At 44.4% G+C, this 17,174-nt stretch overlaps 1 protein-coding gene across 3 annotated transcripts in view; it reads right to left on the bottom strand.

Annotated features, from left to right (window-relative positions):
* Positions 1-17,174, bottom strand: part of LOC132396574 (FYN-binding protein 1) — a 164,094-nt gene that overhangs the window by 66,033 nt on the left and 80,887 nt on the right. For all 3 annotated transcript variants that reach the window (XM_059974247.1, XM_059974245.1, XM_059974244.1), the window contains exon 4: positions 3,542-3,630. In XM_059974247.1, coding sequence (XP_059830230.1) covers positions 3,542-3,630 — 89 coding nt within the window. The remainder of the gene's footprint in view (positions 1-3,541; positions 3,631-17,174) is intronic.

Here is a 17,174-nt window from a genome sequence, read left to right on the forward strand (position 1 = left end):
AGATCAGCAGTTTCTGAGATACTCAAACCACCCCATCTGGCACCAACAATCATTCCACGGTCAAAGTCACTTAGATCACATTTCTACTCCATTCTGACGTTTGCTCTGAACAACAACCGAGCCTCTTGACCATGTCTGCACACTTTTATGCACTGAGTTGGTGCCACATGATTGGCTGATTAGATATGGGCATTAACGAGCAGGTGTACAGGCGAACTTAATAAAGTGGCCACTGAGTGTATGCTTTGATGTACACAACACAAATAGAGCTAATCTCTAATTATCCATCCCTCTATCAGGTCACCTCTAAACTGTGTTCACTCCAGGCAAAACAAGATCAGTCTACCCAACCTCTAGGGATTTAATGGGCTCTCAGAGAGAATGAGCAGAGAATCAAGGAATATGGACAGTATGTCAGCAGAAGGGATTAGTTTAGCTGGACATGGAATTGGCCCGTCCAGCCCTTCAAGCTGCTCCACCTAGCCTAATCACGGGACAATTTACAATGACCAATGAACCTACCAACTGGCACGCCTTTAGACCGTGAGAAGAAACCGGAACATCTGGAGGAAACCCATGCTGTCACGGAGAGAATGTAAGAACTCCTTACAGTCAGTGGCGGGATTTGAACCTGGGTCACCTGTACTTTAAAGTGTTGTGCTAACCACTAGTTTGATTTAGAAAGGCACAACTTTGTGGGCCAAAGGGTCTGTTCCTATGCTGTGCTGTTGGAAATGTTCAGTAACTCAAGTTATCTGATACAGGTAACATCTCTGCAAGCACATCCTTCCGACAGTGTGGTGACCCGAACAGTTCAGCCCCAGCCCACCTGCTTTCTCATAGAATCATGCAGTCATTTTCCACTCAGCCCTTCCAATACTTGCTGATCCTCAACCACCAGTTGACACCAATCCCAATTCACTTTCTAACGTTCCCACAAAGTATCCCAGATTCTGCCCCTCACACACACAATAAAGGTTGTTTACAGTGGCTACTTAACGCCTTTGGGATGTCGGAGAAAATCAGAGCACCCGAGGAACACCCACATGGTCACCGGGAGAATGTGTAAATGTGGGCAGCCTTGGTAATGTGACACTTCACAGCACCGGTGATGACCGCAAGGCCTTAAGATATAGGAGAAGAATTGAGCCATTTGGCCTATTGACTCTGCTCCACCATTTCATCATGCCTAATCCATTTTCCATCCCAGCCCCAATCTCCTCTCTCTCCCCGTATCCCTTTATGCTCTGACTGATCAATAATCTATCAACCTCTGCCTTAAATATACCCACAGCCGCCTGTGGCAACAAATTCCACAGATGCACCACTCTGTAGCTAAAGAAATCCCTGATCCCCATTCTAAAAGGATGCCCCTCTATTCTGAGGCTCAGTCCTCTGGTCTTAGACTCTCCCACCTTAGGAACCATCCACTCTATCGAGGCCTTTCAACATTCGACAGGTTTCATTGAGATCCCCCCTCGTTCTTCTGAATTCCAGTGAGAAGAGGCCCAGAGCCATCAAGTGCTTCTTATATGATAAGACTTTCAATCCTGGAATAATTTTTGTAAACTTCCTTTGAACTCTCTCTAATATCAGCGCATAATTTCTTAGATAAGGGGTCCAAAACTGCTCACAATACTCTAAGTGAGGCCTCACCAGTGCTTTATAAAGCCTCAACATTACATCCTTGCTTTAATATTCTAGTCCTCTTGAAATGAATGTTAACATCACATTTGCCTTCCTCACCACCAACTCAATCTACAAATTAACCTTTAGGGAATCCTGCAAAGTGCATGTCTATACACTTACTGACATGGTATTCCATCTGCCACATCTTTGTCCATTATCCTAATCTGTCTCTGTCCTTCTCTACTTCCTCACCACTACCTACCCCTTCACTATCTTTGCATCATTCGCAAACTTGGCCATAAAACCATCAATTCCGTTCTCCAAATCAATGACATATAATGTAAGAAGAAGTGATCCCCTGTGGAACACCATCAGTCACTGGCAGCCAAGCAGAAAACACCTCCTTTATTCCCACTCTTTGCCTCTTGCTATTCAGCCACTGCTTTATATTAGGATCTTTCTGGTAATACCATAGGCTCTTAACTTTTCAAGCAGAATCATGTGTGGTACCTTGTCATAGGCCTTCTGAAAATCCAAATACACAACTTCTACCAATTCTCTTTTGTCTAGCAACACACACAAAACGTTGGTGGAACGCAGCAGGCCAGGCAGCATCTGTAAGAAGTACAGTTGACGTTTCAGGCCGAGACTGTGTCTGCCAGAGAAAGCAGGTTCTCCCAGTCACCACACACTTTAATTCCACATCCCATTCCCATTTCTATGGCTTCCTCTACTGTCAAGATGAAGCCACATTCAGATTGGAGGAACAACATCTTATATTCTGTCTGGGTAGCCTCCAACCTGATGGCATGAACTTTGATTTCTCTAACTTCCGTTAATGCCCCTCCTCCCCTTCTTACACCATTCTTTATTTATTTGTTTGTTTGTTCCCCCTCTCTCTTTTTTCTCTCTCTGCCCCTCTCACAATCACTCCTTGCCTGTTCTCCATCTCCCTCTGGTGCTCCCCTCCCCCTTTCTTTCTCCCTAGGTCTTCCGTCCTGTGATCCTTTCCCTTCTCCAGCTGTGTATCCCTTTTGCCAATCAACTTTCCAGCTCTTAGCTTCATTCCTCCCCCTCCTGTCTTCTCCAATCATTTCAAATTTCCCACTCCCCCTCCTACTTTCAAATCTCTTACTATCTTTTCTTTCAGTTAGTCCTGACGAAGGGTCTCGGCCGAAACGTCGACTGTACTTCTCCCTATAGATGCTGCCTGGCCTGCTGCGTTCCACCAGCATCTTGTGTGTGTTGCTTGAATTTCCAGCATCTGCAGATTTTCTCGTGTTTGCTCTTTTGTCTGTCCTGCTTGTTATTTCCTCAAAGAATTCCAACAGATTGGTCGGGCAAGAGTTTCCCTTAAGGGAACCATACTGACTATGGCCTATTTTATCATGTGCCTGCAAATACCGCAAAACCACATTCTTAACAATTGACTCCTACATTTTCCCAATCACTGAGGTCAGACTGATTGGCCTCTAATTTCCTTCCTTCTGCCTCCCTTTTTGAAGAGTGAAGTGACATTTGCAATTTTCCATTCCTCTGGGACCATGCCAGAAATAATTGACCGTGTCAGTTTCCTCTGGCTGATCTGGTTTTGTCTCACATTTCAAAGATGTATGGGTCAGTAAACTGTGGGCATGCTATGTCAGCGTCGGAATGTGTGGACATCGTCAGACAATGTTGGTCATTGACACAAGTGACACACGATTCGATGTACATGTGATAAAAAAATCTAATCTTCAATCTCCACCTAGCAGGCACAAAGTTGGAATTGAACTGCAATCTCTGGAGCTGTTTGGTATTAGATCTATCAATTGTGCCACCAAACAATTACCCCCAGCTCTACGACAGTGTAAATTTGAGATTTTATTTAAAGACCTTCTTGTTTAGCATTGGGGATCTTTGATGCTCTTACCTTCAGGTTTCATCGGTGGAAGCGGTGGGGGCACTTGGTCAAAGCTCTGCACGTCGTCATAATTATCCTCCTCCTCTTCTGTCATCGGGCTGTCAGGAAGGAGAGAAGTTAGGCAAGGCTGGAAGGACCCCCTCTCTTTACTCCCTGAACCCGTTTAAACTTTGTGCAGTAATAAATAAAAGCAGGTCCTGCATTTCTGTAGCACCTTGGCTTCTCCAAAACACTGCAATGAAACTGTTTGAAAACGTCGGTCCCTCTTACAACATAATGATAGAAAACACTGTTTTTTAATAATAAATTTTATAAGATTTGTACTTGTTAATACTCATGTATTTTTCACACCCACTGGCAGAAAGCAGTATAGCGGCTAAACTAACGGTTTATCACCTTTCTCGTTTTTCATTGGCTAAGTATTATTACAGAACACACATGATGTAATTGCTTTAATTATGTAGCCTATTATCTAGCTTATCCTCATCTAAAGATTTTTTCTCATCTTATTCTAAAAGTGATGGACTTTTCAGAGGTGCCATCTTGGCTTTTTTTTCTCTTGTCTTTGCATCCATTCCTTTCTCAGCTCTTTATATACTTTAAAATAGACTGAGATCTTAGAATTAAGACTACTCATAATTTCTGACTACTGGAAAAAACAGAGGGACCTGAAAATAACCAGAGATCCAACAGTAGGAAGGGTGGGGGGGGGGGGGGGTTAACATTCCAGAAACCACACTGGGATTGTCTACAGACTACATTAGAATCAGGTTCAGGTTTACTGTCACTGACATGTATCATGAAATTTGTCATTTTGCAGCAGTACAGTGCAATACATTAAAAATACTCTAAGTTACAATAAGAAATATATTTTAAAAGAAGCAGTACAAAAAGAGGGAAAATAGTGAGGTAGTGTTCATGGGCCATTCAGAAATCTGCATCCTGCTCCTAAAACATGGAGTGTGTGGCTTCAGGATCTTGTGCCACCTCCCTGACGGTAGCAACGAGAAGAGGGCATGCCCTGGGTGATGGGGGTCCTTAATAATGTAATTAGTGGGCTATAGATGGTGACCTAGAGAATTGAATGATGGTATTACTCATTCATTATATGCCTTGACATATGGCATGGGTGACCATCCTATTTTCATGACCATGATTGCTCTTGGCAAATTTTTCTATGAAAGTTGTATGTCATTGCCTTCTTCAGGGCTGTGTCTTTACAAGACGGTTGCCTCCAGCTCTTATCACTACCAGAGATTGTCTACCTGTCATTAGTAGTCAAAGGTTCAATTATTATCAAAGTATACGAAAGTAAATTTTTCTTCTCTCCATAGCATGAAACCAAGAAAGAGAACTATAACCAAGACTGGTAATATGCACCAGCTGCTCGTACGACCATCCACCTCCTGCTCCCATGGCTTCATGTGACCCCGATCAGGGGCTAAGCAGGTGCTACACCCTGCCCAAGGGTGTCCTGTAGGCTAGTGGAGATATGCCTCCTTTGGCATTGTGTCTGTACTAGCCATGATACTTTAAGGTATTCCCACTTCCATTTAAGTCCTCTGGTTATACCACTGTGTGTAGTCACATCTGATCTGGTAGGTTCCATTATGGGGGGGGGGGGGGGAAGTAATTTCTCACTTCCTCTCAAACTCACCTGTTGTCTAAATCTCTGCCCATTGGTCACTGACCTCTCCATTTAGAGGCCTTTGATAATTTTACAAACTTTGAAAAAATCTTCCAAAGAGACACAGCTTAAGACTGTCTCCCTTCATAGCTAGTGGAAAAGCAAAAAAATGTGCCAATGTGCAAGTCAGAGGGTTGCCTGCTCCTTATCTCGTCTAGAGTCTTGATTGATAAGGTTTTCCCATCCCAGACCCATCCCAATCCCTGATTCTGATCGAAGGGGAAGGTAATGGATGGACCAACAGGCTTATGAACCATGTGGATAACTTCATTCACTTCAACATTGAACGGATTCCACAACCTATTGTCTCACTTTCAATTATATAATTATTGAATTAATAATTACCATTTATTTAATTAAATTAAAATTTGATAAATGCATATTAATTACTTAAAGTAAACGAATAAATGATATTTGCTATCTTACTTTTACTTATTTATTATTATTTTTTGTATTTTTTAAAAATTTTGTATTTACACAATTTCTTACCAGAAGACATGGAAGCAAATTAGGCCACTCAGCCCATTTCATCATGGCTGATCCATTTTCCTTTCAACCCCAATCTTCAGCCTTCCCAAGGACCTATCAACTTCTGCCTTAAATACACCCAATGACCTAGCTTCTACAGCCACCTGTGGCTGAGGATTCTCCACCCTCTGTCTAAAGAAATTCCTCCTCATCTCCATTCTAAATGAATATCCCTCTATTCTGAGGCTGTGCCCTCTGGTCTGAGACTCCACCAATATAGGAAACAACCTCTCCATGTCCACTCTATTGAGGCCTTTCAACATTTGATAGGTTTCAATGACATTCCACCTTATTCTTCCAAATTTTAGTGAGTAATGGCGCAAAGCCATCAATCACTTCTCATACAATAAACCTTTCATTCCTGGAATAATTTCCACGAACCTCCTTTGAACCGTCTCAAATATCAGCACATCCTTCTTAGATAAGGAGCCCAGATCTGTTCATAATGAGCATTACATCCTTGTTTTAATATTCTAGTCCTCTTGAAATGAATGCTAACATCATATTCGCCTTCCTCACCGATTCAAACTGCAAGTTAACTTTTAGGAAAACCTAGAAGTTTCATGTTCATTTGTGGTTCCTCTCTGTGCCTTGTGGTGCATTGCGTGGCAACCTTGCCCTTTCTCTTTAGCACTTATTTGTTTCTTTACGAGGCTGATTACCAGCTCAACATTCAACCCAGCACGATGGAAAGCATGTAAGAGGTTTTGAACCCGGGACTACTCGTCCTGAAGTCCAGTGCAGCTGCCACTACACTACTGGCTGGCAACCCGAGTCCATTTGCACCTCAGATTTTTGAATTTTCTCTCCGTTTAGAAAATAATCTATGCTTTTATTCCTTCCATTAAAGTGCATGACCATACACTTCCTGACACTACATTCCTCCTGCCACTTCTTTGTCCATCTCTTAACCTGTCTAAGTCCTTCTGTAGCCTCCTTGCTTTCCCAACACTACCTGCCCCTCCACCTATCCTCATATTCTCTGCAAACTTGGCCACTAAGCCACCAATCTCATCACAAAATTGTTGACATATAATGTAAAAAGAAGTAGTGACACCACCAACCCCTGTGGAACATCACTAGTCATTGGCAACTAATCAGAAAAAGGTTTCTTTAGTCACACCCTCCTGCCAAACATGCTTAATTCTTGCTAGTATATTTCCAGGAATACCACGGGCTCTTAACTTCTAAGCAGTCTCATGTGTGGCACCTTGCCAAAGGCCTTCTGAAAATCCATGTACACAACATTAACCAATTCTCCTTTGTCCATCCTGCTTGTCATTTACAAACATAGAAAACCTGCAGCACAATACAGGCCCTTCGGCCCACAAAGTTGTGCCGAACATGTCCCTACCTTAGAACTACCTATGCTTTACCCATGGCCCTCTATTTTCCTAAGCTCCATGTAGCCATCTGAGAGTCTCTTAAAGGACCCTATCATGTTCGCCTCCACCACCGCAGCTGGCAGCCCATTCCACTCACTCACTGCTCTCTGTGTAAAAAATTTACCCCTGACATCTCCTCTGTACCTACTTCCAAGCACCTTAAAAGTATGCCCTCTCATGTGCTAGCCATTTCAGCCCTGGGAAAAAGCCTCTGACTATCCACACGATCAATGCCTCTCATCATCCTATACACCTCTATCAGGTCACCTCACATCCTCCATCGCTCCAAGGAGAAAAGGCCGAGTTCACACAACCTATTCCCATAAGGCTCACTCCCCAATCCAGGCAACATCCTTGTAAATCTCATCTGCACCCTTTCTATAGCTTCCATATCCTTCCTGTAGTGAGGAGACCAGAACTAAGCACAGTACTCCAAGTGGGGTCTGACCAGGGTCCCATACAGCTACAACATTACCTCTCAGCTCCTAAACTCAATCCCACGATTGATGAAGGCCAATGTGCCATATTCCTTCTTAACCACAGAGTCAATCTGTGTAGCAGCTTTGAGTGTCCTATTGACTCAGACTCCTAGATCCTTCTGATCCTCCACACTGCCAAGAGTCTTACCATTAACACTATATTCTGCCATCATATTTGACCTACCAAAATGAACCACCTCACACTTATCTGGGTTGAACTTCATCTGCCACTTCTCAGGCCAATTTTGCATCCTATCAATGTCCTGCTGTAACCTCTGACAGCCCTCCACACTATCCACAACACCTCCAACCTTTGTGTCATCAGCAAATTTACTAACCCATCCCTCCACTTCCTCATCCAGGTCATCTGTAAAAATCACAAAGAGTAGGGGTCCCAGAACAGATCCCTGAGGCACACCACTGGTCACCGACCTCCAAACAGAATATGACCCGTCTACAATCACTCTTTGCCTTCTGTGGGCAAGCTAGTTCTGGATCCACAAAGCAAGGTCCCCTTGGATCCCATGTCTCCTTTCTTTCTCAATAAACCTTGCATGGGGTACCTTATCAAATGCCTTGCTGAAATCCATATACACTACATCTACTGCTCTACCTTCATCAATGTGGTTAGTCACATCCTCAAAAAATTCAATAGACCTGCCTTTGACAAAGCCATTGAGACTATTCCTAATCATATTATGCCTCTCCAAATGTTCATAAATCCTGCCTCTCAGGATCCTCTGCATCAACTTACCAACCACTGAAGTAAGACTCACTGGTCTATAATTTCCTGGGCTATCCCTTCTCCCTTTCTTGAATAAGGGAACAACATCCACAATCCTCCAATCCTTCGGAACCTCTCCCGTCCTCATTGCTGATGCAAAGATCATTGCCAGTGGCTCAGCAATCTCCTCCCTCACTTCCCACAGTAGCCTGGGGTACACCTGGTCCGGTCCTGGTGATTTATCCAACTCGATGCTTTCCAAAAGCTCCAGCACATCCTCTTCCTTAATATCTACAGGCTCAAGCTTTTCCGTCCACTGCAAGTCATCCCTACAATCACCAAGATCCTTTTCCATAGTGAATACTGAAGTAAAGTATTCATTAAGTACCTCTGCTATTTCTTCTGGTTCCATACACACTTTCCCGCTGTCACACTTGATTGATCCTATTCTCTCATGTCTTATTCTCTTGCTCTTCACATACTTGTAGAATGCCTTGGGATTTTCTTTAATCCTGTCCACCAAGGCCTTCTCATGGCCCCTTCTGGCTCTCTTAATTTTATTCTTAAGCTCCTTCCTGCTATCCTTATAATCTTCTAGATTCCTATCATTACCTAGTTTTTTGAACCTTTCGTAAGCTCTTCTTTTCTTCTTGCCTAGATTTACAACGACCTTTGTACACCATGGATCTCATACCCTACCATCCCTTCCATGTCTCACTGGAATGTACCTACTCAGAACCCCACACAAATATCCCTGAACATTTGCCACATTTCTTCCGTACTTTTCCCTGAAAACATCTGTTTCCAGTTTAAGCTTCCAATTCCCTGATACAATACCGATACATCTGACTTTAGCTTCTCCCTCTTGAATTGTAGGGTGAATTCTATCATATTATGATGACTGTCTCCTCAGGATTCCTTTACCTTAAGTTCTCTAATCAAATCCAGTTCATTACACAACACACAATCCAGAACAGTTGATCCCCTGGTGGGCTCAGCCATGAGCTGCTCTAAAAAGCCATCTTGGAGGCATTCCACAAATCCTAGTTGAGAAAACCTGCGGATGCTGGAAATCCAAGCAACACACCCAAAATGCAGTAGGAACTCAGCAGGCCAGGCATCATCTATGGAACAGAGTAAATAGTCAACATTTCAGGCTGAAACCCTTCATCAGGAGAATTCTATAAATTCTCTCCATTAGGATCCAGCATCAACCTGATTTTCTCCAATCTACCTGCGTATTGAAATCCTCAAAGATTACCATAATATTGTCCATTTTACATGCCTTTTCTATCTCCCATTGTAATTTGTATCCCACACCCTGGCTATTGTTCAGAGGCCTGTATATAACTCCCATCAGGGTCTTTTTACCCTTGCAGTTCCTTAACTCTACTCACAAAGATTCTACAACTTCCAATCCTATGTCGCCTCTTTTTAAGGATTTGATTTCATTTTTTCCAACAGAGCTACCCCATCCCCTCTGCCTATCTGCCTGTCCTTTCGATACAATGTGTACCCTCGGATGTTAGGGTCCCAACTATGATCTTCTTTCAGCTACAACTCAGTGATGTCTACAATGTCATACGTGCCAAAATCTAAATGTGCTACAGGATCATCTACCTTGTTCCACATACTGCATGCATTCAAATTTAACACCTACAACCTTGCTTCCATTACCCCTATTGATCTTGCCCCTGTTACACTGACTGCAATTTTGCCCTATCATCGGCCCGTCCTTCCCGACAGTCTCACTACACACTGCCTCTGCTTGTATACCGCCTGCCTCATTCTCAGCCCCATCACTCGGGTTCCCATCCCCTTCCAAATTAGTTTAAACCTCCCCAACAGTTCTACTAGCAAACCTGCCCACAAGGATATTGCCCCCACCCCCCAGTTCAGGTGTAACCCATCCCTTGTGTTCAGGTTGTATCTTCCTCAGGAGAGATTCCAATGATCCAGAATCAGTGCACATTGGTTGTTTTTGTCAGTCTTCGTGTGTAGTTTTTCATTGATTATTGGACTGCATTGTTCTACAGCAAGAACAATACAAGAAAATGAATCTCAAGGTAGTATTTGGTGATATATACATACGTAGATAATAAATTCACTTTGAACTTTGGGATACTTATGGATTAAGTGAGCTAATGAACAAGTAAAATTCTCCAAGCCATCATTTGATGGTGTATAGTCCGGTCCATACGGGCAAAGCCCTCCCCACCACGGAGCACATTTACATGAGGCTGAGGCAGGAGGATTACTCTGTGAATGCAGCGACACAAAAGCAGCAAAGACCCCACCGTTCAGGCTCTGAGTAAGGGAGAGTGAGGCTGGAGACTGGGGGAATGCAATGGTGGGGAAGAGAGGAGGGAGTCCTCAGGGTCAGGGAGGAGGAAGTGTAGAATGTGAGTTTGGTTATGAAGAATCCAAGCCTTAGATCCCACACCACTGGGTTCAGGAACAATTCGAACTCTACAATCATCAGGATCCTGAACCAGTGTGGATGACTTCACTCATCCCAACACTGAACTGATTCCACAATCTACAGACTCACTTTCGAGGACTCTACAACTCATTCTCAGTAATATTTTATTTACACTGCATGTTCTCTTTTGCACATTGGTTAGTTTTTTCATGAATTCTATTGTATTTCTTCATTTTCCTGTAAATGCCTGCAAGAAAATGAATCTCAGGGTAGTATATGGTAACATACACTCTTTATTAGGTACACCTGCTTGTTGATACAAACATCTAATTAACCAATCATGTGGCAGCATGGCATCTCAATGCATAAAAGACTATAAGCCCAGAAGATATACGAGCAGAATTAGGCCATTTGGCCCATCGAGTCTGCTCTACCATTCAATCTTGGCCGATTCCTTTTTTCCCTTCCTCAGACTTGGCCTTCTCCCCGTAACCTCTCATGCCATGTCCAATCAAGAACATATCTATCTCTGCCCTAAATGCACCCAATGACCTGGCCTCCACAGATGCCGAGAGTAACAAATTCACCACCCTTTGGCTAAAGAAATTTCTCCACATCTCTGTTTTAAATGGGCGACCCTCTATCCTGAAGCTGTGTCCTCTTGTCCTAGACTCCCCCACCATTGGAAACATCCTTTCCACATCTACTCTCTCTAGAGATTTCAACATTTGAAAGGTTTCAATGAGATTTCCCCTCATCCTTCAGGCCCAGAGCCATCAAACGTTCCTCAAATGATAACACTTTAATTTCCAGAATCATCCTTGTGAACCTACTCTGAACCCTCTCCAATGCCAACACATCTTTTCTAAGATGAGGAGCCCAAAACTGTTCACAATACTAAAGGTGTGGCCTCACCTGTGCCTTGTAAAGCTTCAGCATCACATCACTGCTCTTGTGTTCTAGACCTCTTAAAATGAATGCAAATTGCATTTGCCTTCCTCATCACCAATTCAATCTGCAAGTTAACCTTTAGCGTGCTCTGCACAAGGACTCCCAAGTCCCTTTGCATCTCCGATTTTTGGATTTTCTCCCCGTTTAGAAAATAGTCTGCACATTTATTTCTATTACCAAAGTGCACGACCATGCATTTTCCAACATTGCATTTAATTTGTCACTTTCTTGCCCATTCTCCTAATCTGTCTAAGTCCTTCTGCATCCCACCTGTTTCCTCAACACTACCTACCCCTCTACCAATGTTCATATCATATGATCTGCAAACTTGTTAATAAAGCCATCTATTACATTTTTTTTTGGCCACCAAGTACTCCATAACCTCATCTTTGAGGTTTTTCTTTGGTTTTGCAATACATCTATTCTGCACCTTCCTTATCTGCCCCAGAAACTCACACCATTGCTGCTCTGCTGTCATCCCTGCCAGCTCTTGCTTCCGAATTACTTTAGTCAACTCCGCTCTTATACCACTGTAATTTCCTTTCCTCCATTGAATTACTGCTATGCCAGACTTTACTTTCTCCCTATCAAATTTCAAGTAAAACTCAATCATATTGATTTCACTGTCTCTGAAGGGTTCCTTTACCTTAAGCTCCCTAACTGCCTCTGGTTCATTACATAACATGCAATCCAGTATAGCTGATCCCCTAGTATGCTCTAAAAAGCTATCTCATAAGAGATAGCTCTCTTAGGATCCATTATCAAACTAATTTTCCCAGTTGACCTGCATGTTAAAATCTCCCCTGACTATCATAACATTGTCCTTTTGACACACCTTTTCTATTTCCCTTCGTAATCTGTAGTCCACATCCCAGCTACTGTCTGGAGGCCTGTACATAACTGCAATCAGGTTCCTTTTACTTTTACTTTTACTTTTGCAGTTTCTCAACTCAACACTCAAGAATTCAACATCTTCTGATCCTACGTTACATATTTCTGATGATTTGATGCAACTCTTTACCAGCAGAGCCATACCAGCCCCTCAGTCTACTTTCCCGTCCCTCCGATACTAAGTGTAGCCTTGGACATGGTCCAAGTATGCAGACATGATCAAGAGGTTAAGTTGTTGTTCACACCAGACATCAGAATGGGAAGGAAATGAGATCTAAGTGACTTTGATCATGGAATATTTGATGGTACCAGATGGGATGGTTTGAGTAGCTCAGAAACTGCTGATCTCCTGGGATTTTCACACACTAGTCTCTAGAATTTACAGAGAATGGTGCAAAAAAACAAAATTAAAACATCCAGTGAGAAGCAGTTCTATGGGTGAAACTGCTTTGTAGATGAGAGAGTCAGAGGAGGATGGTCAGACGGGTTTAAGCTACAGGAAGGTGACCAGGTGTCACAACAGTGGAGTGCAGAAGAGCATCTCTGAATGCACAACAGATTGAACCTTGAAGTGGATGGGCTCCAGCAGCAGAAGACCATGAACATACACTCCGTGACCACTTCATTAGGTACAGGAGAGATCAAATAAAGTGGTCATTGTGTATATCTGTGCATCACAATGATCATTTCCGTGGAATGGTTCTTCATTCTCAGGTAGGTTTGCAGAAGTTGACAGGACATCCTACAGAGAGTCCGTCTGCTCGGTGTTTGTGTGGTGTACCATGAAAACCTCAGTGACCTTTCACATCCTGTCCTCAACTTGGTCTGACATAACCCTGCACTCCGGGTCCATCTAGTTGTGTTCACCCAGTTTGTGCTGTTGTCAAGAACCTGGGGAAGCCCAGGCTGCTGACATATTATATAAGTCTGTTCTGTATACAAACTGCCATTATCCATCCCTACCCAATTCATTCATTCGTTAGGTGCTATGTCATATGATGTGGGAGATCAGGGTCTATTCTTCACCATGGCTGTTCTTGGCAAATTTTTCAATGGCAGTGGTTTGCCATTGCCTCCATCTGGGCAGTCACTTTACAAGATGGGTGATGCCAGCCATTACTAATACTCCTCAGAGATGGTCCACCTGGTGTCAGTGGTCACACAACCAGGACTTGTGATCTGCACCAGCTGCTCTTATGACCATCCACCATCTGCTCCCCTGGTTTCCCATGACCCTGATTGGGGGCTAAACAGGGGCTACACCTCGCCCAAGGGTGACCTGCAGGCTAGCGGGGGAAGGAGTGCCTTACACCTCCTTTGGTAGAGACGTATCTCCACCCCAACACCCAGTTCACCTGCTGAAATTCCATCATGGAAAGCTGGTCGGCAGTGCTGGTGGAGCAAAGGGTCGGCTAGCATCACAGGCTTGCAAAGATTCTCAGGAATCCCGTTTACAGGTGTCACAAGAGTGTTGTTGAAGTTGTGAGGGTCAGGTCCCAATGGTCCAGTCTTGTACATGCGACGGCCAAGAAAGCTTCAGCAACGTCTCAGAAATTAAACAACTTGGCATGTCCACTTTGACACTCACCAATTTTTCTCGATGCATCACAGCTCAATACTGCAACAGCTCAGCCCACGGCCACAAGAAACTGCAGAGAGTTGTGGACGCAGTTCAGCACATCGCGGAAACCAGCCTCTCCTCCATCGACTCTCTAGACTTCCTGCTGCCTCGGTAAAGCAGCACCTTTGTAATCCTCCACCAGACTAGAAATTGGCAGAGAAAGGGCTCCGTTCCCGTAAAGTCCTACACTGCTAAGACATATAACCATATAACAATTACAGCATGGAAACAGGCCATCTCAGCCCTTCTAGTCTATGCCAAATGCTTACTCTCACCTAGTCCCACCTACCTGCACTCAGCTCATAACCCTCTATTCCTTTCCTGTCCATATACCTAGCCAATTTTTTATAAATGACAAAATCGAACCTGCCTCTACCACTTCTACTGGAAGCTCGTTCCACACAGCTACCACTCTCTGAGTAAAGAAGTTCCCCCTTGTGTTACCCCTAAACTTTTACCCCTTAACTCTCAACTCATGTCCTCTTGTTTGAAACTCCCTTACTCTCAATGGAAAAAGCCTATCCACATCAACTCTATCTATCCCCCTCATAATTTTAAATACTTTTATCAAGTCCCCCCTCAACCTTCTACCCTCCAAAGAATAAAGACCTAACTTGTTCAACCTTTCTCTGTAACTCAGGTGCTGAAACCCAGGTAACATTCTAGTAGATCTTCTCTGTACTCTCTCTATTTTGTTGACATCTTTCCTATAATTCGGTGACCAGAACTGTACACAATACTCCAAATTTGGCCTCACCAATGCCTTGTACAATTTTAACATTACATCCCAACTCCTATACTCAATGCTCTGATTTATAAAAGCCAGCATACCAAAAGCTTTCTTCACCACCCTATCCACATGAGATTCCACCTTCAGGAACTATGCACCATTATTCCTAGATCACTCTGTTCCACTGCATTCCTCAATGCCCTACCATTTACCATGTATGTCCTATTTGGATTATTCCTACCAAAATGTAGCACCTCACACTTATCAGCATTAAACTTCATCTGTCATCATTCAGCCCACTCTTCTAACCAGCCTAAATCTCTCTGCAAGGTTTGAAAACCTACTTCATTATCCACATTGCCACCTATTTTAGTATCATCTGCATACTTACTAATCCAATTCACCACCCCATCATCCAGATCATTAATGTATATGACAAACAACATTGGACCCAGTACAGATCCCTGAGGCACTCCACTAGTCACCGGCCTCTAACCTGACAAACAGTTATCCACCACTACTCTCTGGCATCTCCCATCCAGCCACTGTTGAATCCATCTTACTACTTCAATATTAATACTTAATGATTGAACCTTCCTAACTAACCTGCCGCGTGCAACTTGCTTATCAGTCGCACCCGGACAGTCAGACTAGGCAGCTTCCGTGACCCTGAACACCGGTGTGTCACAGGGATGTGGACTGACCATGCCCCTGTCAATGCCACCAACTCCATCATCAGATGACTCCACAGCGACTGGATTTATTACAAAGAACACCAGGCCAGCAGAGAGGAGATGCAATAACCATAGCCTTTCACTCAACAGTTTGATCAATAGGACTGGATGTTATAATCCCTAAGGTTTCTGCACTGCACTTGACGAGTGGAAGTAGTTCTTAAAGATGATCACTAGATGATGTTACTACCAGTACGACACATCTTCAGTTGTGTACCTCGACGTCACTGGTGTTTGGGCCTTTTATCACAAGACACGCTCAGCCGAGGCAGGCCCACCACAGCCTGACCAGGCCTGGGTGTGTGTCACATGGTTAGTCTCTAGATGGTCACTTGGCAGCCCAGACAGCATCCCTTCTTTTCAACCACAGCCAGTGACTGCTCATTCCGGCGGCATGAGCAAGTGCTTTGGCCTGCCCCCGACCCCTACTTCCCTCAGCAGCCTTACGGTGGAACTGGCTACAAAGCCCCTGCACCCCACCTCAACTGGGCGCACTTCTATGTTCCAGCCTTGCTCCTCTGCTTCAACTGCAAGGTTGGCATGTCGCGGCCCTTTCCGTTTGTAAACCTCATCCCAGGGGACCGTCAACTCAATGATAAAGTCGGGTGTTGGACCAAAGGACCAGGTCAGGCTGCAGGTTGGTCGTTGCAATTTCAGATGGGAAGGTAAGGTTCTGGCCTAAATCGACACGCATTTCCCAGTCCCTGGCTGCACGCAGTGGGCTTGAGGCGTGAGGCGAGGGGTTAGCCCCGGTTTCTCTCCTTCCCGGATGAAGGATGGTAGTTGTGGGACCGTTGTCTGGGCATCGAGAGGCCTAGCGTTGGTGGTTACTCTCCTACACTCAAGTTCAGCTGGCAAACACCTCAGCACCTGGTTGTGTTGCCAGGTGTATCTGCCTTGTGTTAGGCTGGTCTTGCAGCTAACCAAGACGTGCTTGAGGGATGCCGGGACTGCACACAGAGGACAGGCTGGATCCTCTCCCAGCCAAAGATTTAGGTTTGTAGGAGAGGGCAGGACATCATATGTTGCTCTGATGATGAAGCTCAATCTGTTTGACTCCATGCTCCATAGCTCACTCCATGTGATTTTCCTCCTCTCAACACCCTCCCACCTCATCCAGCAGCCTTGCTTGGCTTGGGATGTTGCTTTGGCACATCTGGCTGCTGCTTCGTGCTGGCGCACCTCCTCCATCACCAGGTGCCGCTGTTCGGTTGTAGTAGCCTTTTGCCAGGTAGGTTTCATCACTCCAAGGCCAAAGCCTCCTCTGCCCTGTCGGGCATAGCCCACTATGCCCCGGTGTCAGAGGGCGGCTTCTGCGTCCAGTACTGCTGCGGCTGGGGTTCATTTCTTCCCTGTTGCTACAGCAGCAACAACGCCTCTTACGATTGGGTCCTGAGATCTTTTGAGTGTCATCTCCAGCCTTGCTTTGGCACATTTGTATTCCCCCACCAGGCTAGAAATTGGCAGAGAAAGGGCTCCGTTCCCATATA

The sequence above is a fragment of the Hypanus sabinus genome, chromosome 7, assembly GCF_030144855.1.
Source record: "Hypanus sabinus isolate sHypSab1 chromosome 7, sHypSab1.hap1, whole genome shotgun sequence".
Taxonomy (NCBI): domain Eukaryota; kingdom Metazoa; phylum Chordata; class Chondrichthyes; order Myliobatiformes; family Dasyatidae; genus Hypanus; species Hypanus sabinus.